The sequence below is a fragment of the Aquarana catesbeiana genome, linkage group LG06 (assembly GCF_042186555.1).
Source record: "Aquarana catesbeiana isolate 2022-GZ linkage group LG06, ASM4218655v1, whole genome shotgun sequence".
NCBI classification, from domain to species: Eukaryota; Metazoa; Chordata; class Amphibia; order Anura; family Ranidae; genus Aquarana; species Aquarana catesbeiana.
In genome coordinates, this window is record NC_133329.1 from 20635454 (window position 1) to 20661141 (window position 25688).

The window sequence follows — 25688 nt, forward strand, 5'->3', positions numbered from 1 at the left end:
ATTGTTAAAAACTTTTACTGATATTTTTGCCAAACCACTATACAAAGCCCATGGCAGTCACCATCCTGGCTATCTTGCCAGCTTGTTTTGAGTTTACTTCTGGCAGTTAAAGTGTCAAACATATAAGTCACCCAACAGACGATCAGACTATGAACAGCGGAAAACGGGTGAATACAGGAAACATTGTTTCACTTTCATTGTAATAAACAATTTTCTGAAAGCAGAAGTTCCAGCTTGTTTTATACCGAGGAACTCAATCACGACACAAGCGATATGTGAGCTTTAGGAGAGGAAAAATATGGAACAGCATGATTTTTGCCTCAAGCAAGAAACAAAATTGTTTTGGGATTTGGGACGGGATTGATGACATGCAGGCACCTTCTGTTTTTGAAGAAGCTGGATAATAGATTCTAATATAGAAATAGGTAAGGAAAACCAGAGATAAAAGGGTATACAATGTTATATATTTTTTTAATGTTTTGGAAACTTTTAAATGTACTTCTGTGTGTTCTGTTAGAAAAATGATGAAGAACAACTAGTCTACTACAGTACAATAGCTGTATGGTGACATTTTACTTGGGTGTGAAGAGTAGAACTACAGTTTCCCATCTTGTTACTTTAGAAATGACCCTCATTTTGTTAAATGCTGTTGGCAGCCATCTTTTTTTTTTGGCATCCTATAGTAAGGGCCAAATGATTCCTGGGTCCTGGAGAAGGGCTGCCCAGAAGTCTGAGGAACAACCTCTAAAACTTGAACACTTCTAGAAAAAAATATTCTGTGACCTGAGACTGGCATGTGTATATTGGGTCCTGGACTGGCTATGTGGCATGTTGGAAAAGCTGGTGTGGTCAGTGTCAGCCACTGTGGACTTGTTGGTGTCAACCCCTTTTTTTTTAGATGTTCCTCAAAACTTTAAAATAAAACAGGATTAAAAACAGTTCTGTTAAGGTAAGCTACATAGGTTGCGAGAATTGTGTGCATGTATAGAAAAGCCATTCAAGGACACTTGCTAAAACTAAGTTCTAAGGAGATGGCTCTTTCTAGTATGACCTTATGATCAGTGCCAGTGTTGCCAGTGTTGCTCCTGTTATCAGGTTATCAGGAGTTGTTAGTTGTGTTTGAGGTCAGGTAGTACAAAGGGCTTAAGAAAACCTCTGACCTTATACTATCCACTTGAAGGGTCAGACACCGTCCAGTAAGTTGGCCTGCACAGCACAGATGTAGTAACATAAGATTATAATGCCGCGTACACACGGTCGGACTTTTCGTCTACAAAAGTCCGACAGCCTGTCCGACAGACTTCCTGCGGACTTTCGGCGGACTTGCAGCAGACTTTCTAACGAACGGACTTGCCTACACACGACCACACAAAAGTCCGACGGATTCGTACGTGATGACGTACACCGGACTAAAATAAGGAAGTTCATAGCCAGTAGCCAATAGCTGCCCTAGCATGGGTTTTTGTCCGTCGGACTAGCACACAGACGAGCGGATTTCGGGGTCCGTCGTAGTTACGACGTAAAGATTTGAAGCATGTTTCAAATCTAAAGTCCGTCGGATTTGAGGCTGAAAAAGTCTGCTGAAAGTCCGGAGAAGCCCACACACGATCGGATTACCAGCCAGCTTTAGTCCGTCGGCGTCCGTTGGACTTTTGTAGATGAAAAGTCCGACCGTGTGTACGCGGCATAAGATATATTAATGTTCAGATTTTAGTGTAAGCACATGTAGCCAGGTACAGTCTACTTTCTGCACTGCAGGTGGTGCTATAATGCAGCGGCGCAGCAGTTGGAGAAGAAATCAGGAGGAACATGGTCCCCCTTTGGTTTCTTGGGTTACTGGGAAAGCAAACCGATTGAATACTGCAGCCCCATGTGACTCTGGCAGACATCTTGGGTCAGGCAGAGCCTTTTTTAAAGGTCCTGGCTTGCAGGTTTGGCATGCATTTTGCAAATTGGTAGAGCAGGTACAGGTACCCCGCTTGTTAGGGTCAGCACTAGCATTAGGGAACAGTACCTAACGAGGAGGAAATGCTTAGGGTCGTAGCTCTTCTGGACACCTTATGGGCCATGAGACGGCCAGACTGCATTCAACCCCCTCTCATACAGCAGGAATCTGCTCATTTCACATTTCTTTAAACCATGAGTTCCCCAGCTGGTTAGCTTTCCCCCTGGGTTTGTTGTGAATTGTTGCTACATTACTTCAATACATGTTTTACATTGCACCCAACTATGTGAATTATTGCAGCCGCACACACTACACCCCACCTACACTAGCTGGCTCTTTTGACAGGGCACATAATGCTCACTGTAGCTATTTTTTTTTAACAAAACTGGAATTTTTACTGAAAGCAGCTACAAGTGTCTCCAGAGTTACTTACATGTAAAGGTAATCTGTTACAAAACAAGATACATGTCTCAGAAGTTTTAAAGACCATTGGGGTGAGCAGGTATTGTCCATCTTCAGTCCATGTACCAAATCTGATCCAGGGACTACACTTGCACTGATACTACATTGATTAGGTTTCACCTAGACCTGGAATCTGGACAATGGCAAGCTTCATATGAGAGTATTTAGGTGGGACCTTTGTTTTGTGATGGGTTACCTTCAATTTACTTTCCCTTTTTATTGTCCTAATATGTCCCAGAATTTTCCATCAGTCAGCGGAGTTGAAGGTGAACTTGAGAGAGAAGGTCCTCAGCTACAGCCTTGAAAGTACTGAGATGAAAAATTTGGGTTACAATCGGATCTTGCTCCAGGTCTGTGGTCAGGCTGGTCATGGAAAATCATCCTTCATCAATTCCCTCAGGTATGCCTTGCATGGTGGCATGTTTGAGGTCAAGGCATCTGAGGGGTCAGAAATCGGAAGCCAAGGGGGGCACACCCGGCAAAGAAAATCGTACCTCCTGACTAAAGTCATCACCCTTGTGGACAATCGAGGGTTTGGAAAATTAAACAACTATGAGAAGGAGGAAATTTATGCTCAGCTTGGTCAGTGTTCTTTTTTTTATTACATATGTCTAATAATTGTCTAAATTCTAGTGCCAACATTGACCAAAGACCATCAAACCATTACACGAGACCTTCCTAGAGGAGCTTTACAAAGGGCATAGAACTGTTCGCATCAGACACTGTTACTCAAATAAGCTCAAAATCGAATTTGTTTACAACTAGAGGAGTTTAAGAGAAAGCCACTTACCACAGCAGTATATTTTTGTATTTCAGTAGAAAAAAAAATCTACACAAACATGGGAAGAACATACAAACTCAATATGGCGTGTCTCAAGAAGGATCTGAGCACAGGATTCGGAAATGCAAGACAAAAGTTCTAACCATTTAGTGCTAGGTTGGGATTATGGTTCAGGATTAGGGCAAAAAAAGTTAGGTTAGGATTATGGTGAGCAATGTTAGCATACCTTTCATAATTTTGAGATGGGAATGAGGGACACCTACTAGCAAATGTATGTAGGCATAGTACACACCCCCTGCCACACCCTATTAAAAGAGAATTAACCAAAACAAAAAGTTAATTAAATCCACAAGAGCTTTTTTTTTACCACTACTTTTCCTTTATATTGGCTTTTAAAATTTACAAGTGCACCAATTTAGAATTTGGATGAAAGGTTTAGCACTGGGAAACACTTTGAAAGATAAAAAGTGCATTTTATATACAACTATATAGATCAGACCAAAATGAGGGACAAATGAGGGGGAATGAGGGACAGAGGGACATTGCTCTAAATCAGGGACAGTCCCTCAAAATCAGGGACAGTTGGGAGCTATGATGTTAGGGCTATGCAAAATGTTAGGGCTAGGTTACAGGTTAGGGTCATTATTCCATGCACTTTAAAGTGGTTGTAAACCTCTGACATGAAATGTGAACAAAGCATATCCCTAGATAAAGTGTACTTTTCCCAATTAAGAGGACTAAGTGTCATTTCTGTCTGCTGCCTCCTCCCAGGGGAGGGATCTCCAGTTGACTGACAGCCTCAGCTCTGTTCCTGTGTGCTGTGTGAAGAGGGGTGTGTCCGTTCACACAGCACACAGGAACAGAGCTCTCCTCACCAAGTTCTGCAGAGTGTAATTTCAACTCTCCACCCACTTTTTTCTAAATTCTCTGACAACCTTTATAAATTCAGCACTTTGAATGGATGTAGGGAAAAGAATACTGTACTGTAGATAAACAGGTATAACTTAGGATGGATTTGTTTCATCTCTGTGTATCACCTAAGGCCAGTCACTTCACTATATGTAAGGGTTTACAACCACTTTACTTTCCCCATGCTAAAAATTTTCTAAGGGCTTCTGGTGCTGAAAACCGATGTACCATATCCCAAGAGTTAGGCTAAGATTTATGGCACAAGGTAAGGCAAAAGGGTTACACTTGAGTTAGTCTTAGAGGAGGGTAGGGAGACAGCTGAGTTGGATTAGAGTTAGGGTCAAATTTAGGGGCTGATTGAATGGCTGAGATAAAGGATTAAGGTCAAGTGTTAGGGTTTAGGGTCTGGGTAGTTTAACCTCGAAAGACGGCTACAGCACGGGCCTAAATTGCCGGGAGGGCGTCCATGTACGTCCTCCCATGCATGACCTGCCTGTGCATCCCCTGTGGGCTACACGCTCTGTGATCAGCGAGTCCCGGCCCCTTACCATGTAATCAGCTGTCAGCCAATGACAGCCGATCATGTGATGTAAACAGAAGACGGTGATCTGCTTTTTTTTCTCTCACGCTGACAGCATGAGAAAAGAGGAAAAAAAATCAATTACCATCTGGAGTAAACTGGACATCGGTCCCACACACACTTGACCCACTGCCTCTATGCAGTGCCCACTAGTGCAATCTATCATTGCCCATCAGTGCCACCTATCAGTGCCCAACAGTGCTACCAATCAGTGCCCAACAGTGCCTCATAATCAGTGCCACCTATCAGTGCTGGCCTATCAGTGTCTCTTACCACTGCCTATCAGTGCCCATCAGTGCTGGCCATCAGTGCCACCTGTCATAGAAGCCTCATCAGTGCCCACCAGTGCCGCTTCATCAGTACCCCTTAGTGCCACCTATCGGTGCCCATCTGTCTTTTTTTGTTTGTTTAGCAAAAAATAAAAACCCCAGTAGTGATTAAATACCACCAAAAGAAAGCTCTATTTGTGTGAAAAAAATGTCATATGGGTACAGTGCAGCATGACCGCGCAATTGTCACTCAAAGTGCGACAGTGCCGAATGCTGAAAATTGGTCTGGGCAGGAAGGGGGTTTAAGTGTCCGTAAGCAAGTGGTTAAAGATAGGGTTGGGGTTGGTTTAATGCAAGGGCATATTTTAAGGGTTAGGTCAGTGTTTCTCAACTTCAGTCCTCAAGGCGCCCCAACAGGTCATGTTTTCAGGATTTCCCTCAGATAAAACGGCTGTGGTAATTACTAAGGCAGTGAAAGTGATCAAATCACCTGTGCAAAATAATGGAAGGCCTGAAAACATGACCTGTTGGGGCGCCTTGAGGACCGGAGTTGAGAAACACTGGGTTAGGTTATGGATTAAGGCCAATTGTTTGGGTTTGGGGGGTATGGTGATGCTATGATTGAGTTGGGTTAGTTTGGTGTCAGAATAAGTGGTAGGGACAGGATAAAGATCAGGCCTATTATTCCCCACACACCTTATGTATGTTTTCACTTTTCACTTCTAGAAGCACGTTATCAAGAATTAAAGTGATATAAAAGGGGTTTTTTTGGGGGGAGTTTTTATTTTTTATAACAAACATGTTATACTTACCTGCTCTGTGCAATGGTTTTGCGCAAAGCAGCCTTCTCTACTGGGGCCCCCATCCGGTGTTCCAGGCTCCTCCCCCCTGCTCAGTACCCCCTTAGCAAGTGGCTTGCAATGGGGGGGCACTTGTGCGTGCTCGCTTCTGAGCCACCCGGTCTGTGTTTCTATAAGACACACAGAGCATGGCTCACCGTGCCACCCCGATCTCTCCTCACATGCTTTGATTGACAGCAGTGAGAGCCAATGTGTTTGTTGTAGAGCCACACATTAGATACAAACCTTCACTGAAATATGGGAGTCAGAGCACAAACATTTGGAAGTGATCTGTGGCTCAGGGGTAACACAGGTTACACTTTATACAGATTAATAAATACGATCCTGTATGACCCTAGTCGAGTATTTCCTTGTCAGTCTAAAAACATTTAAAATGTGTGATCATTTTCCATATATTTGCAGGAAACTTGCAGCCTCTGGATGAAGACGTGGTTTGGCAACATTCTTTCAAAGAGAGAGTGGAAGCAATAAATGCAGCCAAATGTAACTCCAATGACCTTCTACTGCCAGTATTCATCTACAGGTGACCTTCTATCATTATTTGTGGTTAGCTTATGTTTCTTTGGGCTCCTACTCATCAGAATGTCACCAATGTCCAGAGAAGGTTCCACTTGACACTTTGGGAAATAATCTGTGTCTATGTTCATGGGAGAAATTTGAGGGAAGAGAAATAAATCTAAAAGAGCCTTTGTCCGACTTCCTCCCTCAACTTCCATGAACCCTTCTCTACGTGCACAGGAATAGGGTCCATGCACTTGGTTGGAAAATATTGGCACTCAAGTAAATGTCAACACCACTATATATTTGATGCTGACACGTATGTGACCCAAATTTATCACGATTTTTACAGGAGCAGTGATGCTTAAAGTGAAACAATAAAAATTAGAAATTCCGTAAAATATATTGTGCCTGGGGTCCCCTTAGTCTGCCTGTAAAGTGGCGCATCTGTACCATGTATAGAACCTGCTGTAGCAAAACTGACATTTATAAAATAAAAAAAAATGGCATTTAAATTGATTATCACAGCTACAAGTTATTGCCGGCAATAAAAAGAAAACAATGTGCCCCCCCCCCCCCACATGCATACCAGGCTCTTTGGGCCTCATATGGATTTTAAGGGGAACTCCATGCCAAAATTAAAAGAAAAAATGGTGTGGGGTCCCCTTCAAAATTGATACCAGACACTAGATCTGAGCATGCAGCTTGGCAGGCCAGGAAAAGGGGGAAAGAGTGAGCGCCCCCCACTCCTAAACCATACCACGTGCCCTCAACATGGAGGGGTGCTTTGAGGCAGGGGGCTCTGCTCCCCCCACCCGAAAGCACCTTGTCCCCATGTTGATGGGGAGAAGGGCCTCTTCGCAACAACCCTGGGCAATGGTTGTCAGGGTTTGCGAGCGGGGGCTTATCAGAATCCGGAAGCTCCCTTTAACAAGGGGGCCTCCAGATCCCAGACCCCCCTATGATAATGAGTATGAGGTACAATGTACCCTTACTCATTCATCAAAAAAAGTGTCAAAAATAAATAAAGACAGGAGGCAGCTTCAGCTCTTCTGGGAAGGCTGTCCACAAGGTTTAGGAGTGTGTCTATGGGAATGTTTGACCGTTCTTCCAGAAGCGCATTTTTTTGTTTAGTTAGTTTTTATTAAAGAATTAAAGAATATAACATGAACAGCATCATATACAGTTCAGGGAAGAACAATACACTTTAGTGTTGTATACAATCAGTAGATAATTAGAAATGTGAATGTAGAAAGGTACACATATAAGGAAATATTAATTATACCTCCAATCTGGAGCAGAAACACACGATAGTTATCCGCTGCATAACATGAAAAATCTATGAATCATATATCACATAAAGGTGACACAATCTTCCCTGAGAGATATTATTGTATAAACAAAATAACATAGAAACTGAAAGTAGGAAAGAGAAAAAAAAAGGGTAGTAGAAGAAGGGAAGATGGAGAGGAGGGGAGGTTGGGGTGGGGGTGGGGGTCCAGAAGTGCATTTGTGAGGTCAGGCACTGATGTTGGATGAGAAGGCCTGGCTCGCAGTCTCTACTCAAATTCATCCCAAAGATGTTCTATCCGGTTGAGGTCAGGACTCTGTGCAATCCAGTCAAGTTTCTCCACCCCAAATGCACTCATCCATGTCTTTATGGACCTTGCTTTGTGCACTGGTGCTCAGTCATGTTGGAATAGGAAGGGGCCATCCCCAAACTATTCTCACAAAGTTGGGAGCATGAAATTTTCCAAAATGCCTTATTATGCTGATGCCTTAAGTGTTCCCTTCACTGGAACTAAGGGGCCAAGCCCAACCCCTGAGAAACAACCCCACACCATAATCCCCCCTCCACCAAATGATTTGGACCAGTGCACAAAACAAGGTCCATAAACATTAAGTTTGGGGTGGAGGAACTTGACTGGCCTGCCTGTCGTGATCGCAACCCGATAGAACACCTTTGGGATGAATTAGAGCAGAGACTGCGAGCCAGGCCTTCTCGTCCAACATCAGTGCCTGACCTCAAAAATGCTCTTCTGGAAGAATGGTCAAACATTCCCATAGACACACTCCTAAACCTTTTGGACAGCCTTCTCAGAAAAGTTCAAGCTGCTATAGCTGCAAAAGGGTGAGTCAACTCAATATTGAACCCTATGGACTAAGACTGGGATGTTATTAAAGTTCATGTGTGTGTAAAGACTAGGGATGAGCTTTGAGTTCGAGTCAAACGTAAGTTCGACTCAAACATCGGCCGTTCGACCGTTCGTCGAATTGCGAACATTATGGGCCGTTCGCGCCAAATTCGAGTGGCGCGTCACGGCCCATAATTCACTGCGGCATCGCAGTGCATTTCTGGCTGATGATTAGCCAAGCATGCACTATGACCTGCATACTTTGGCCAATCAAAGCGCGGTAAGAACGGAGAGCCATAAATGGCCAAAGGCAGGGTGGCTTTGGCCAATTATGCCTCAGGGGATTTAGTACACATCCCACACTATATATAGCCGCCTGGAAGTCGGCCTTGTGTAGTGTGTTCCGGCGTGCTGAGAGAGAGATAGAGAGTGTATTGTGTTGTATATTTATATATATATATATATATATACACACTGTATTCAGTTTAGCTAGATCTTTTCCTGTTATCTTCCTAATCTAATTACAGGCAGGCAGCTGCAGTATTTTCAGTCAGTGTACTGTATACTGTGCACAGTGTGCAACTAAAGCTAACTGCAGCCAATTGCCGGTGTTCTCTTCTTAATATATTTACAGGCAGACAGCTGCAGTATTTTCAGTCAGTGTACTGTATCCTGTGCATAGTGTGCAACTAAAACTAACTGCAGCCAATTGCTGGTGCTCTCTTCCTAATACACTTACAGGCAGACAGCTGCAGTATTTTTAGTCAGTGTACTGTATCCTGCGCACACTGTGCAACTAAAGCTAACTGCAGCCAAAAGCTGGTGTTCTCTTTCTAATACTACAGGCAGGCAGGCGATTCATCTAGCTGCAGTATAATCAGTATATATATATATATACATCCCAGCTTTGTGCAGCTACATCTCACTGCAGGCTATTCCTTTTGTACCTATTCCAATACATCAAAGACAGTATGTCTGGAAGGCCAATAAGGAGAGGCAGACAGTCACAGGCCAATAAAAGAGGGCAAGCAGGCTCTGTGTCTGGAGGCAACAGTGCTGGTTGTGGACACGGTGCATCCTCATCAGCACATGGCCATGGGGCATGCTTGTCCTTTTTCTCGGCAGCCGGCTGTGTTGAGCCACAACATGCCGAAGAGTTGGTAGAGTGGATGACCAAGCCGTCCTCATCCTCCTCATCCTCTGTCACCCAGGCTACCTTGGCTGCCAATGCAGGTGCCAAAGCGGCCTATTCCTTGGACTCAAGGTCATCATCAGTTACTGCTTCCCTAGCCCCACCAGAGGAGTCCCCCGAACTGTTCAAACACAGTGTTGGGTACATGCTGCTAGAGGATGCGCAGCGTTTTGAAGGCTCTGATGATAGTACCCAGCTTGAGGAAGGCAGTAACGTGAGCCCAGAGAGAGGGATTGCCCAAGTAGGACAACAAACTGGCAGTCATGTTCCCCAGCTGCAACAAACTGCCAGGTTTGCTCCAGTGATGAGGAGGGAGGGGATGATGAGCTCACTGACTCTATGTGGGTGCCTGATAGGAGAGAGCAGGAGGAGGAGGAGGCACATCTCCAACAAGTCAGGATGCCCTCCAGGGGCCAGCTTAAGGGCAGCCAACCGACTGCATCACACCGCAGAGCTCCGCAAGTGCAGGGCGCTGGTGACTTGAGACGTGTGCAGCAGATCGCACTGTTGCTTTTTGTAACATATGTCTGAAGCGTATCAAGCGTGGACTAGACAGCAAGCGCTTGGGCACCACATGCTTAATCAGACATATTTTGAGCTCCCATGCAGCCTGTTGGCAACACTACCTAAAAGACCCACACCAAAGAACAAGGCGGACCTCTCCTTGCTCCTCCTCATCAGCTGGGATCTCCAACACCACTATACCTTCAGTCCTCTCAGAAACCTGCACTGACAGGAATGAAGGTGTAGAATTAGGTGTGCCACTGCCAAGTACTTGCGGGAAATCTGCTATCGGTACACCAACGTCCGATTCTAGCAGGCAGAATTCCCTTCCCCAGTTGCTCCACCGGCGAAAGAAGTACGCTCCCAGCCATCCACATGCCCAGTGGTTGAATGCTAGCTTGGCTAAATTGCTACCACTTCAACTGCTGCCTTTTCAGTTGGTAGACTCTACCCCCTTCCATGAGTTTGTGGAATGTGCGGTACCTCAGTGGCAGGTTCCCAAAATGCCACTTTTTTTCACGGAAGGCGATTCTGGCTCTCTACCGGCATGTGGAAGGCAATGTCCATGCCTCGCTAGACAGGGCGGTCAGTGGTAAGGTACATATTACCGCTGACTCATGGTCCAGCAGGCATGTACAGAGACATTACCTATCTTTCACCGCGCACTGGGTGACTCTTCTGGCAGCTGGGAAGGATGCAGGACAGGGTGCAGTAGTGTTGGAGGTTGTTCCGCCACCACGCCTCCAAAATTATACTAGTGGTGATTCTGCCACACCTCTCTCCTCCACCCCCTCCTCTTCTTCTTCCTCCATGGCCTCTTCCTGTGCTTATTTGTCCTCAGAACCAGTGGTGCTCCATAGGCATTCAAGGGGCTACGCAAGCACGCAGGCAAAAAGATGCCATGTGGTGCTTGAGCTGGTGTGCTTGTGGGACCGGAGCCACACTGGGGAAGTGATCCTGTCAGCTCTGCAGAGGCAGGTTCAAAGGTGGTTGACGCCATGCCAACTTAAGCCAGGAATGGTGGTTTGTGACAAAGGCACCAACCTCCTCTCTGCCCTATGACAGGGACAACTGACCCAGGTGCCCTGTTTGGCTCATGTCCTTAACTTGGTGGTGCAGTGGTTCTTGGGCAGGTTCCCGGGCTTACAGGATGTCCTGAGGCGGGCCAGGAAAGTCTGTGTGCAATTCCACCGGTCATATAATGCCAGTGCTCTGCTGGCTGACCTCCAAAAGGAATTTAACCTGCCCAAGAGCTGCCTAATCTGTGACATGCCCACCAGGTGGAACTCAACATTGGCCATGCTGCAGCAGCTGCACACGCAGCAGAGGACCATCAAAGAGTACCTATGCGACTATGGCAAGACAGGTTTAGGGGAGCTTTATTTTTTTTTCCCCACACCAGTGGGCCATGATCAGGGATGCATGCACTGTCCTGTCACCATTTAAGGAGGCCACGAGGATGGTGAGCAGTGACAGTGCATGCATCAGTGACACTGTCCCTCTTGTCCACCTTTTGGAGCACACGCTGCGTGGAATAATGGACAGGGCACTTGAGGCAGAACAGAGGCAGGAAGAGGAGGACTTCCTTACCTCTCAAGGCCCCCTTTATCCAGACAGTGTTCCTGCGTGCCCACCGATCACACAGGAAGGGGACGAGGAGGATTGTGTCAGCATGGAGGTGGAGCCTGGCACTCAGCATCCGCAGAAGTCTTCAAGGGATCATTTACAGTCCGAAGAAACCCATGGACTTGTACGTGGCTAGGAGGAGGTGACCATGTCGTCCTTAGTGACCCAGAGGACACCGGACCGAATGCCTCAGCAAACCTACGCTGCATGGCCTCCCTGATCCTGCAAAGCCTGCGAAAGGATCCTCATATTCGTGGTATTAGGGAGAGGGATCATTACTGGCTGGCAACCCTCCCTGATCCACGTTACAAGGGTAAGGTTGTGGACCTTATCTTGCCGCCACAGAGGGAGCAGAGGATGAAACATCTTCGGGAGGCCTTGCAGAAAGGTTTGTGCAATGCGTTTCCAGAGCCTGGGAGGTTACAATTTCCTGGTCCTCCCAGACAACGTGTTGCTGAGGCTTCGGTCAGTCACAGAAGGAGCGGTGGAGAAGGTGGCCGTCTGACCGATACGTTCAGACAATTTTTTAGCCCGCAGCCCCAAGGTATGATCTGTTCCAGCAACCATCACCAGCGTCTGATTCACATGGTGCAGGATTACCTAGGGGCAAGATCAGACTTGGACACCTTGCCCACCGAAAATCCTCTGGGTTACTGGGTCTTGAGGATGGATCACTGGCCAGAGCGTGCACAGTATGCAATTGAGCTACTGGCCTGTGCTGCATCCAGCGTTCTTTCGGAACGCACATTCAGTGCTACTGGAGGCTTTGTAACCAATCACAGGGTGTGCCTATCCACCAAATCGGTCTATCGGCTGACCTTCATAAAAATGAATCAGTCTTGGATAACCAGCTACTAAGCACCTGATGCTGATGTAACCGAATAATATTTTTTAATGTGAGATCCCTTCAAGACTGCCTGTGCTGATGCTGAGTGACTATCCTGTTATGCTGAGTGACTATCCTCTTCCTCCTCAATGTTCATGCTGATAAGGATAGGGATAAGGCCCAATTTATCTTCCCCTGTTTAACAGGGGCGTGTAATTACAATTTTTGATGCAATAGTTTACAGCAGGGCTCATTCCTGTGCTCCAACTAGAGTATATGTGAGGGGTTGCAGTGTTGTGGCACCAGTGCCTAAGACCCAATTTTTCAGCCCCTGTTTAACAGGGGCATGTAATTACAATTCTTGATCTAATATTTCACAGCAGTGCCCATTCCTGCGCCCACCAAGAGTAACTGTGAGGCCTTACAGTGTTGTGGCAATACCACCACACCGTCCACCACCAAAGGCCCAATTTTTCTGACCCTGTTCAACAGGGCCATGTAATTACTATTCTTGATCTAATATTTCACAGCAGGGCCCGTTCCTACGCCCACCAAGAGTAACTGTGAGGGCTTACAGTGTTGTGGCAACACCAACACCTAAGGCCCAAATTTCTGCAAAGTATATAGGGCAGGCCCCTACTTTCAAACATCCAACTTACAAACGACTCCTATTTGCAAACGGAAGGAGACAACAGGAAGTGAGAGGAAATCTACCCCTAGGAAGGGAAATTCTCTGTTGTAAGAGTTCCTTGTTTCACTAAAAACCCCAAATTTCAAAATCCAATTGTCATTGGGACAGAAAGTGAGGTGAAATCTGCTGAACAGGTGCACAGACAGTAAAACAAATGTTGCAGGGGTGATAACTCTTCCCTACGTTTTCCAAAAAGCTTAAAAATAGATTTTTTGGCTGGAGCTACATGTAAAAAATTTACCAGTTCAAAATTACAAACAGATTCTACTTGGGCCCCATGCCTTTCCTTTTTTTTATTTGGGTGTGGGGTTCCCCTTAATAACCATACAAGACCCAAAGGGGCTGGTAATGGGCTGGGGGTAGGGGGTTCTCAATGATTTTCATCCATACTGCCGGGACCAGACATGACATTAAACCCGCAAGCAGTTTTAAATGACTTTTTTACCTTTAGAAATGTCATTTTGTGCAGGGACTGTTCTAAACAGGGGAAACACGCGCCACTTTACAGGCATACTATAGACACCCCCAGGCACAATATTTAAAGGAATATTTCACTTTTATTTTTTCACTTTAAGCATCATTAAAATCACTGCTACCGAAAAAACAACTATTTTTAAAACTTTTTTTTGCATTGATACATGTCCCCTGGGGCAGGACCCGGGTCCCCAAACCCTTTTTTTAGGACAATAACTTGCATATTAGCCTTTCAAATTAGCACTTTTGATTTTGAACGTTCGAGTCCCATAGACTTTAACGGGTTTTTCGAAAGTTTGCGCGAACTCGGTCCGTTCGAATGTTCTGATGCAAACCGAACCAGGGGTTGTTCGGCTCATCCCTAGTAAAGACAGTAATATCGTAATAATAATATAGTGTATATGTATACGCTCAGTGGAAAGGGTTTAAACTGGCAGCAAATAACAGCCAACATATGTTTACTTCTTCTTGTAAACAAAGTGGATAGAAACTCCCTTCATCTATACCAGACTCTTATCCTAGAAAAAAAACAGTATGAGGTGCCCTTTAAATGTACATTCCACACTCTTACCATTGATGAGGGTCTGGTATGGATACCAAGGGGAAAAAAGTAAAAAAAAAAAAAAAAAACAGGAATTTTCATGAAATCATTGACCAAATATGGTAATGTCCATATTTTGTTAATGATGTCACCCAAGAGACTCCACCTCTTTGTATCAGTTTTCATTCGCCAAATCTGTCATTTACAGGGGATTGGTTGTCAGGATCAGACATGTTGGCAGACGTTGTTTATTGTGATTGATATGGACCTGCATTGCTGGACTACATGATTGACAATGGATGTTCATCATGGGACAGGAGGCCCTCATGCTCATCATAAACAAGGTGCTTTGCCAGGGGGTTCTCCTGGCAAGGTACCCTCCATGTTGAGGCCATTCGGCCTTGTATGGTTCAGGAGGGCATGATTGTCACCCCCTTTCCTGGCCTGCTAAGCTGCATGCTCAGATAAGGATCTGGTATGATGGATTTGTGTGTGTGTGTGTGGGGGGGGGGGCACACTTTTTTCTGTATTTTTGCATGGTCCCCTCTTAGAATCTATAGCAGACCCAAACTTTATTTTATTTTTTTTGGTGCCTGCATCTGCAGCTTCCTTAACCACTTCATGCTCGGCCTATAGCAAAATTCCTTTTAAATATTGTGTCTGGGGGGTGTGTATAGTATGCCTGCAAAGTGGCGCATTTTTCCAGTGTTTATAACAGTACCACAGCAAAATGACATTTCTAAAGGAAAAAAAGTCATTTTAAACTGATCTGTAATGAATGTAATGAATTATAGATATAGATAAAACTCATTGAAAAAAAAGAGCATGGGATCCCCCCTAGTCCATTACCAGGTCCTTTGGGTCTGGTATGAATATTAAAGGGAAACCCTGAACCAATTTTTTTTTTAAATGGCATAGGGGTCCCCCCCAAAATCTATATCAGACCCTTCAGGTCTGGTATGGATTTTAAGGGGTACCCTGCACCAAAATTTTAAAAAATGGCGTAGGGCCCCCCAAAATCCATACATACCCTTATCTGAGCACGCAACCTGGCAGGCCGCAGGAAAAGAGGGGGGGGACGAGAGAGTGTCAGAGGGGGGCGGGGTCAACCCGTTTACATAACCGGGTAGCCGCGCCCCCCTCTAAGGCCACAGGGAAGCCATGGGAAAGTCCCCATGCATCAGAGGGGGGTGGGGTCACCTGGGTACGTCACTGGGTGGCCACGCCCTCAGTTGTATAAGAACTGTCAAAGGCGATGATGCGCCACATGGCGGGAGCCTCCCATGGAGATGGATCGGTGGCGGATTTTTTTACTTTTTCAGGTCCGTTGGCGGAGCAATATAAGAAGATGAAAGGACATCATGGGACATTTTTATTTTTTTATTTTTTAATAAAGGACATGTCCCAAGCTGTGTCCTGGTTTTTTTTTAACATTTTAACACTTTTTTTGTGAAATGGTAGGGGTACATTTGTGGGAGGCCTGGGATCTGGGGGTCCCCTTGTTAAAGGGGGCTTCCAGATTCCGATAAGCCCCCTGCCCGTAGACCCCTAAAACCAACAGGGAACGGTTGTGGGGATGAGGCCCTTATCCCCATCAACATGGGGACAAGTTGCTTTGGGGGGCTACCCCAAAGCACCCTCCTCATGTTCAGGGCATGTGGCCTGGTATGGTTCAGGAGGGGGGGCGCTCTCTTGTCCCCCCTCTTTTCCTGCAGCCTGCAAGGTTGCGTGCTTGGATAAGGGTCTGGTATGGATTCTGGGGGGGCCTACGCCTTTTTTTTTAATTTTGGTGCAGGGTTCCCCTTAAAATCCATACCAAACCAGACTCCCACTGAGGCGAATCGTGCGGATGGAGCAGAGAAAAAGCTGGGGGGGGGAGATACGAGACGAGAAGAGCAGAGGGAGAAGAAGATGGAGAAGAAGAAGATGAAGAAGAAGAGCGGAGGAAGAAGAAGAACACCGAAAGAACACCAGAAGAAAGAAGATGGAAGAAGAAGCCGAAAGAAGAAGAAATTAATAAAGGACTTGTCAAAAACCATCTCTTGTGTTTTTTAACCTTTTTGACACTTTTTTTGTGAAATGGTAGGGGTACATTTATACCCCATTACCAATTCACACAGGGGGTCGGGATCTGGGGGTCCCCTTGTTAAAGGGGGCTTCCAGATTCCGATAAGCCCCCCGCCCACAGACCCCCACAACCACCAGCCAAGGGTTGTGAGGATGAGGCCCTTCTCTCCATCAACATGGGGACAAGGTGCTTTGGGGGGCTACCTCAAAGCACCCTCCCAATGTTGAGGGCATGTAGCTTGGTACGGTTCAGGAGGGGGGGCGCTCTCTCGTCCCCCCTCTTTTCCTGCGGCCTGCCAGGTTGCATGTTTGGATAAGGGTCTGGTGTGGATTTTTGGGGGGACCCCAGGCCATTTTTATTTAAATTTTGGCCGGGGGTTCCCCTTAAAATCCATACCAGACCTGAAGGGCCTGGTATGGAATTTAGGGGGGCCCCCATACCATTTTTTTTTTTACATTTTGGCGTGGGGTTCCCCTCAATATCCATACCAGACTTGAAGGGCCTGGTATGGAATTTAGGGGGAACCCACACATTTTTTTTATTTTGGTTCGGGGTTCCCCTGTGGGGAATCCCATGCCGTTTTTATCAATGAACTTTTATGTGTATTGTCGGGCCGACAATTCATTAATAGCCGTTTTAAATTACTTTTTTCCTTTGAAATGTAATTTTGCTGTCAGACTGTCCTAAACATGGGAAACATGCGCCCCTTTACAGGCATACTATAGACACCTCCCAGGTACAAAATTTAAAGGAATATTACACTTTTATTGTTTCACTTTAAGCATTATTAAAATCACTGCTCCCGAAAAAACGGCCGTTTTTAAAAATTCTTTTTGTATTGATACATGTCCCCTGGGGCAGGACCCAGGTCCCCAAACACTTTTTATGACTTATAACTTGCATATAAGCCTTTAAAATGAGCACTTTTGATTGTTCACGTTCCTGTCCCATAGACTTTAATGGTGTTCACGTGTTCGAACAAATTTTTTGCCCGTTCGCAAGTTCTGCTGCGAACCGAACCTGGGGGTGCTCATTCCTACTGTTCGGTATGTTCTGGTGCGAACCAAATTGGAGGGTGTTTGGCCCAACCCTATTCAGGATGTGCCGATCACTCGGCCGCAGGGCCATGCAGTAACGCAATCTGTTACTTCTCGTGTCCATGGGACACAGCCGTCAACTAGTCTGAGTATCGGCAGACTGCCAGTACCATGTGACTGCTGTGACAAATCACAGCAGGTCACATGACAGTTGTAAACAATGGATGGCTTCCTTTCAAGTGTACAAATGCATTGCTAGCTGTGATTGGTCAATCCGATCACATGGTACAGACAGGGCCAATCACAGCACATCTGTACCATGTGATTAGCTTTGACCAATCACAGCTAATAACAACAAAACAGACTGAATGAATCAGTTTCATTCAGTAAAATGCTTGCTTTATGGCAATGTAATTCACTACTATAAGCAAACATGATGTGTAATAAAAAAAAAAAAATCCTGATCACTTCCCCAGAGTAGTACAATGTTACTGTGGTAACATTATATTGCTCTGGTCAAAGTGTGTTAAAAAAAAAAAAAACACAAAAAAAAACAATTGTATAAAAAAAAGAAAATACATGTAATAAAATATTAAAAATGAAAAAAAATATATAGTATATAATATATATATATATATATATATATATATATATATATATATATATATATATATATATATATATATATATATATATATATACACACATACATATATATGTATATATATTTTTTTCGTACTGATCACTGCCACACCAGTTAATGATGATGCTGTACTGCACTAGTAACAGTCTGTAAAAAAAACATTGTGTATTATTTTTTTTCTTTTTCCAAAAAAGTATGACAAAAAAAACAAAAATGTAAAAAAAAATACCTGTCCAGGTATTTTAGGGCCTCAAGAATTGAGATCAGCCGTCAGTTCATCAGGATTGATCAATTTTCATATATAAATATTTCTTAGGTGAAAATAACCCAAATCAGTCAGAATTTAAAAAAAAAAAAAAGACAATGAAAAGCTTCCATTGGACTTTTTCTGTCGGACATTCCGCTCATGTGTACGCGGCATAAGGCACCCCCCACCCCCATATAGTTATTGCCATTAGAAGGTAGGACATAGATCTTATAATAGCCCACATCATTCCGAGTCATTCTGAATCTGATAAATGTAAATGTTTTTATAATAATCCTCATATACCCTTGTCCCTTCTCTGCTCATAATAATACAAAGAAACCTGCCTCTATAGGTGAATATGCTACAGATAAAGCAGCTCATTGTTTATCGGAATTCTTTTTCTGTTTTATTCTTTCAGTGCACAATGTAGGATGGGGAGTGAATTGAAAGAGGAAATTAAAGAATTTCTTAAAAATGCTCAAAAGCTTACAGGTAATGCTATTCTACTTATTTTAGCTTGACAACTCTAGACAAGTAACTTTGTCTCAGACTGAGATGATGTCATCAGTCTTCTTCAGGCAGGAGGAAGCAATACCTTAGTCTCTCCTCTTTCCCCAATCATCAGACTGCAACATTGTAACTTTGTAGCAAGTCACGAGGTGAGAGAGGTTCAATGACAAATACACATAAGGCAGTGTCGGCTGGTGCTCAATATTTTTTGGGGGGCGACAAACCTGCCCCCCTCCCCCCCTGCAGGAAATGAAGAGTGGTGATCAGTGCACCCCCTCATGGGAGATTAACGGCGGCGATCAGTGCACCCCCCCTCAGGAGACGGACGGCGGCGATCAGTGCCCCCCCTGCGGGAGAAGGACGGCGGTGATTAGTGCACCCCCCCGTGGGAGACATATGGTGCCAATCAGTGCCCCCCCTCGGGAGACAGACGGCGGCAAACAGTTCCCCCCCCACGGAAACGAATGGTGGCGATTAGTGCCCCCCACAGGAGACGGATGGTGGCGATTAGTGCCCCCCTGCGGGAGACGGACGGCGGTGATCAGTGCCCCCCACGGGAGATGGACGGCGGCGATCAGTGCCTACACATGGGAAACCGACGGCGGCGATTAGTGCACCCCTCCGCAGGAGACAGATGGCGGCGATTAGTGGCCTTACCTTAGGAGGTCGATGCTGCTCCTCGCTACGGCTTGCCAAGGGAAGAGTCAGGGCCATTGCTTCTCCTCCCAGCCGAACAGGAAGTGGGTCCCTGGCCAATCGGGTCTCAGGATCCGCTTCCTGATTGGCCAGGAGGAGATGCAGGAAGACAATTGCGAATATTAATTTGCTAATGTCACACAACTAGGTGGGCTCAGGGCGCAGTGCTCTGCGCCCCAAGCCCACCCTTTTTTGAAGCCAATTAGAGCCTCAGGCACTAATCATGTGCTAAAAAAACCCCCAAAAAACATTGAAATCAATGCGTCCGGTGCCCTGCATGTAGATTAGAGGATGGGGCATGGATTAGGATGGTGGACGGGCCCACCACTGACATGGGGGTTGATTTACTAAAGCTGGAGAGTGCAAAATCTGGTGCAGCTCTGCTGCTTGTTCAATTAAGCTTTGACAGTAAAAGCTAAAAGCTGATTTGTTTCTATGCAGTACTGCACTAGATTTTGCACTCTGCAGTTTTAGTAAATCTCCCCCAATGACTCCTGTATTTAGCATACGTGCAAAATTGCAAGCTTTCCCAATATGCACAGAAACAAGCGCCGCCATTTAGCAGATGCACAGAGGTACCTTTAATTTTTACTGGTACCCCCATGTATCTGCTAATGTGTGCATTTTTGCAAACACATTGGGGTTGATTTACTAAAACTGGAGCACACAGAATCTGGTGCACCTCTCCATAGTAACCAATCAGCTTCTAACTTCAGCTTGTTCAATTAGGCTTTGACATGAAAACCTGGAAGCTGATTGGTTATTATGCAGAGGTGCAGCATATTCTGAGTGCACTTGTTTTAGTTGGGGTACTTTGACACTGCTCTGTAGCAAAATCATGGTAAAAATGCATATATGTGCTTTTACCACCATTTTGCTGTGTTTCAGATGCATTTCCCCTGCATTTCTGTTGTATTTTTGGGTATCCTGCATCTGTGAAAAAGGGACATGTGACTCAAAAATGTACCAAAAAAAACCTGCAAATTGTGGGTGCATTCTTAGCACAATTTTACCACAATTTTACCACAATTTCTATTCATTGCAATGGGAAGCTGCGTTTTTGGTGCAGTTTCCAAAACCACACCAAAGATGCAGCATGCAGGACTTTTCAGAACACAGTGGTATGAAAAGGATTTAAAGGGAAACACTTTTCCTGCATTTTTCTTGCAAGATAAAAACGCAGGAAAAACTTATCAGTGTGAAAGGGCCCTAAGGCTAGGTTCACACCTGTGCTGGTGGTGCCGCTGTGGAGCCCGCACAAACTCCCGCAGCTGCAACCAACCGCGCAGAAAAACGTGGGACTCGCGGGTGGGTGCCATTAATCCTAATGACACGCCGCCTGCACTGGAAAGAGCACCCACACTGGGAACCATGCTGTACTCGCATTCCCATAAGGGGTGCAATTTCCAAAGTAGTGCAGGGACTTTTTTTCCTGTGTGTCGCAGGGCACGGCAGCCCATTCAAATGATTGGTAACGTCAAGCCTGGGAACCACCAGGAAGCGTTGGAAAGGGAGGGGCACTTCTCCCACCACCTTTAGACTCGGTTCACACAGGGACGACTTGTCAGGCGACCTAGTCGCCTGACAAGTCGTCTCCTGTTCTGTACAATGGAACCGTTCTAATCGGAGCGACGCAAGTCGCTCCGACTTAGAAAAAGGTTCCTGTACGACTTTGGGGGCGACTTGGGGCGACTTGCATAGACTTCTATACAGAAGTCGTTTTGCAAGTCGCCGCGGAAGTCGTTTGCAGGTCGCGTCGCTGAGGTGACCTGCAAGTCGACTTTTATCTGAAAGCCGTCCGCCTACAAGAAAAACTGATACCGGGGTTATGGCATCTATCTGCAGCCATAACCCTGGTATTTAAGATCAAAGTAATGATGTAAATTTCCAGTTAGGTGGTCCACAAGTGGTAAAGTACGATTTCATTCTATGCAGAGCAGCCCATTGTGATGTTGTATAAAATGTTGGGTAAAAATGCAACAAGTCCTATATTTTTTTTTTTGCAGAACGTTGGTATGAACTGAAGCAATATAAATTGCCTTGTCTATAGGTTGGGACTGTATTGGGAAACATTGCCCAATGCAGCCAGATAGGACTGGTGTGAATGACCTCTTAAAGATAAGGCAATCACTTAGTCGGGTCACCCAAATGACTAGAGTCCAATTGGCCTTTGTGGTCATTTATTCTTTCATTAATGATGCAAACGTTGTGTTTCTCCTCTCCAGGATTTCTGCCAATCATCATCCTCACCAATAGATATCTTGGAGATGTTAGGACTTTGGAACAGCAGTTTAGGGACCTCGGTATGGAGCAAATATTCCCAGTGGAGAACTACACTACTAAGAACCACATCAAAACCCCGGAGAAGGACAAGACCTTCCTGTCCATCCTGAGCGAGGCACTGGATCTGGTGAACTTCCGGGGCGACACGGCATCTTCCTTTGGCACCCCGGAGGAGGAGCACAGGAAAAGGGTGCAGATTGTGGTCAAGATCGCATTAATGAATGGGAGTAAGAGAGTCATAGAAGAATCACAAAATGAATGGTATAAGGAATACGAGGAAAAAGAGAAAAAAAAATATTGCAGATTGCTGTAACCATGTCAGACCAAAGGGTGAGGGACTATGATTGTCTTATGAATTACTGAACTTAAATGTCCCCCCCCCACAGTCACATAATATTCTTATACATTTATATAGCTCTGACATATACCATGGTGCTGTACAGAGAACACTGAGCCAGTCACATCAGTCTCTGTCCCAGAGGAGCTTACACTCTAATGTCCCCCCACAGTCACACACTATTATTATACATTTATATAGCTCTGACATATACCGCAGTGCTGTACAGAGAACACTGAGCCAGTCACATCAGTCTCTGTACCAGAGGAGCTTACACTCTAATGTTCCCCCCCACAGTCACACACTATTATTATTATTATTATTATTATACATTTATACAGCTCTGACATATACTGAAGTGCTGTACAGAGATCACTGAGCCAATTCCATCAATCTCTGTACCAGAGGAGCTTACACTCTAATGCCCCCCCCCCCCACAGTTACACACTATAGTCTACATTTACTGTATATAGCTCTGACATATACCGCAGTGCTGTACAGAGAGCACAGAGCCAGTCACATCAGTCTCTGTACCAGAGGAGCTTACACTCTAATGTCCCCCCCACAGTCACACACAATTATTATACATTTATATAGCTCTGACATATACCGCAGTGCTGTACAGAGAACACTGAGCCAGTCACATCAGTCTCTTTACTAGAGGAGCTTACACTCTAATGTCCCCCCCCACAGTCACACACTATTATTATTATTATTATACATTTATATAGCTCTGACATATACCGCAGTGCTATACAGAGAGCACAAAGCCAGTCACATCAGTCTCTATACCAGAGGAGCTTACACTCAAATATCCCCCCACAGTTACACATTTAAATATTATTATTATTTTTATTTGTTTTTCTTTCAGATATTGAAGATTTCAAGAAAAGTAAAGAGGAAAAATCTACAAATTCACAAATCTGTCAATAAAAAAAAAAATATTCTACATAATATAGACCTGGAGGGATGGACACAATGGTCTGTATATAAGACAATACTTCTGATGTTGTCGTGTCGTTCCGTATAACTGACATGCAATGTTCTCTAGATCAGTTCAGTATGGCTACGAGTGTAAAATAAAGTTTCTACGAAGCAATATTTGTAACCAATCTGACCGTATTTTATATAAAAACTGCAGTATAATACAAGAAGAACAAGTCCTGCTCTGCCAAGACACACCCGTTAGCAGTGCCGGGACAAGGGCATCAACCGCCCAGGGCAAAGATGCCAAACTGCGGCCCCCCTTCCTTTAGGGTTAGGTTCAGGGCGCCCCATCCCTGCAATAAACCATTGCGCCCAGGGCAGACGTCCCTCCTGCCCACCCCTTGTCCTGGCCTTGCCCAGAACTATATTTATGAAATGTTTGCATAGCTATATGTTCAGCAAAACTGAAGTAATTCATTCTAATATTTGCTCATTATTTTGGGGATTTTTCAAATCATGTATAAAGCTGGGGCTGTTGTGCAAATGTGTCAAAATCAAATGTTCATAAGTTTTTTTTTCTCTTCTGGCTGAAGGTTCCTCTGCTCTGGTTGAACGTTTTTTGAGTTATTTTCTCTTCTCATTAAATGTTCTTCTGCTATAGTTAAATGTTCTTGGGCTATTGTGTTAAACGATTTGCTCTTCTGGTTGAATGTTCTTCTGCTATGGTCAAATGCTCTTGAGCTAGTGTTTTATACTATTTATATGGGAAAGTTTCCCCAAGGGGCTTTTAAGCAGCAAAGTATCAACTCAATAGATATAAAAGTCTTTATTAAGAAAATGTAATTCACATGTTCAACATTAGAATATGAGCTCTGGTCATGGGGCATAATACATGTGCCAGAATACAGCAATGCAAACATATAAATACAGAGCATTACATTACAATGATTGCTATGTCAGAAATCCAGACGCGTTTCGACCTATTCAGTCGTGGTCTTCTTCTGGGGGATAGTTTGCTCTAAAAAATATATACATACAATATTTCCATTTTCAGAAAGAATTTTTCATCATGCACCAAATTACATGTTCACAACAATGCTATATTTGCCGCTGGAAGCTGAGATGAATGTCCTCATAGCCAGAGATTTAAAATCAGTTGAATGATCCAGTAGGCTTCATGGCCATCTCCTCCTCCCAAGGGAAAAGAATCTAGCCCAAGGGGCTTGCAAGTAGTAAAGACAATTTTCCTCAGAAAGATGGGACTTTAAATGGTTCACAGACAGGAAATTGGTAGAAAAAATTATTTGAATTTTATTACATAAATAGACAATTTATGATGAAACACATGATACAAAAACATTGGATAAATCCAAAACATATAAGTGAAGGCATAGAATTAAAAGACCAACTAAGAACCAAAGGCCAAAAGCTGTCAATAGACCATCTGTAAGAAGCCACGTTCTATACCACCACTAGGAGAAGAGCAAAGGATGGCACCTGCAGTGGATTCCCAAATGTTGACAATGTGTGAAAGGGGGGAAATCAAATTCTTAGACTCTTGACAAACTAATGGAGAGGCCTGAAATATTATATATATCTTATTATCAAACAAATAAGCTCATTCTAGGTATTATCTTCAGTGTATGAATATATTAAAGTGATATTGTATAATGACTAAATTGTCAAATATTGCTGTTTAAGTGATAAAATGAGAGATATAAGCCCTCATGCAATGATTAAATAGAAGATAATTAAAAAAAATAAAATAAATAAATAATAAATAAATAAATAATTAATTAATAAATAAATAATAAATAAAATATAATTGTTTTATACTATTTACTCTTCCAGGTGAATCTTCTGCTATGTTAGAATATCTTGGGCTATAGTTTTTGGCTATTTACTCTTCTGGTTGAATGTTCTTTTGCGATGGTCAAATGTTCTTGGGCTATTGCTTTATAACTATTTTCTCTTCTGGTTCAATGTTCTTCTACTATGGTCATTAGGGATGGGCAAACGGTTCGGCCAGAGCATGACTTCGGGCCGAACATTTGCCTGTTTGGTCATTTGCCAAACACCTGAATTTGCAGGGTGTTAGCCGGGTTTTGATTTTTTTTGTGACTTTGTGAATTTTTTGATTTGTGACTTTGTGATTATGAAATGTACACATTGACAGATATGTTGAATTCTTTTGTTCTCAGCTACCTAATACATCTATTATTATGACTCAACATGGGAAAGCTCATTCAGCCCGGTCTCATAGGCACTAATGTGCAAATTCTTACCAATGAGAGTGCAGTAATGTGCCTGATTATAAATCCTTTCATTAAATGAATTATTGTAACAATGAAAATATGAAGGTAAAATATCAGAATGGGAAAAAGAAGGATAATCCCCGACAAGCAAAAAAAGGTGTCTCACTTCATTATGGCAAATAATAGTCATTGTACAAGTCAGAAGGACAGACACAGAACTGTGCAACTAATATACCTTCAGCCCAAGTGATGTAAGTCAGAGACATGGAATAAATTGGTCCCCCAGAAAATAAATACCCAATGTGTATTGTACAAATCACCGTCCTTCAGTTACAAAGATTATCTTTAATAAGTGACTAATTATTATTTCCTTAGATAAAAAAAAATCAGTT

The 25688-nt window shown here is 44.1% G+C and overlaps 1 protein-coding gene across 1 annotated transcript; it reads left to right on the forward strand.

Annotated features, from left to right (window-relative positions):
* The first annotated feature begins 267 nt into the window (after window positions 1-267).
* LOC141148216 (uncharacterized) lies at window positions 268-23701 on the forward strand. The gene is made up of 6 exons (XM_073635455.1): window positions 268-425; window positions 2646-2989; window positions 6209-6329; window positions 18707-18780; window positions 21720-22107; window positions 22986-23701. The coding sequence occupies exons 2-5, from the start codon at window positions 2722-2724 to the stop codon at window positions 22088-22090; spliced, it is 834 nt and encodes a 277-aa protein (XP_073491556.1). The 5' UTR covers window positions 268-425; window positions 2646-2721; the 3' UTR covers window positions 22091-22107; window positions 22986-23701.
* The last annotated feature ends 1987 nt before the right edge of the window (window positions 23702-25688 follow it).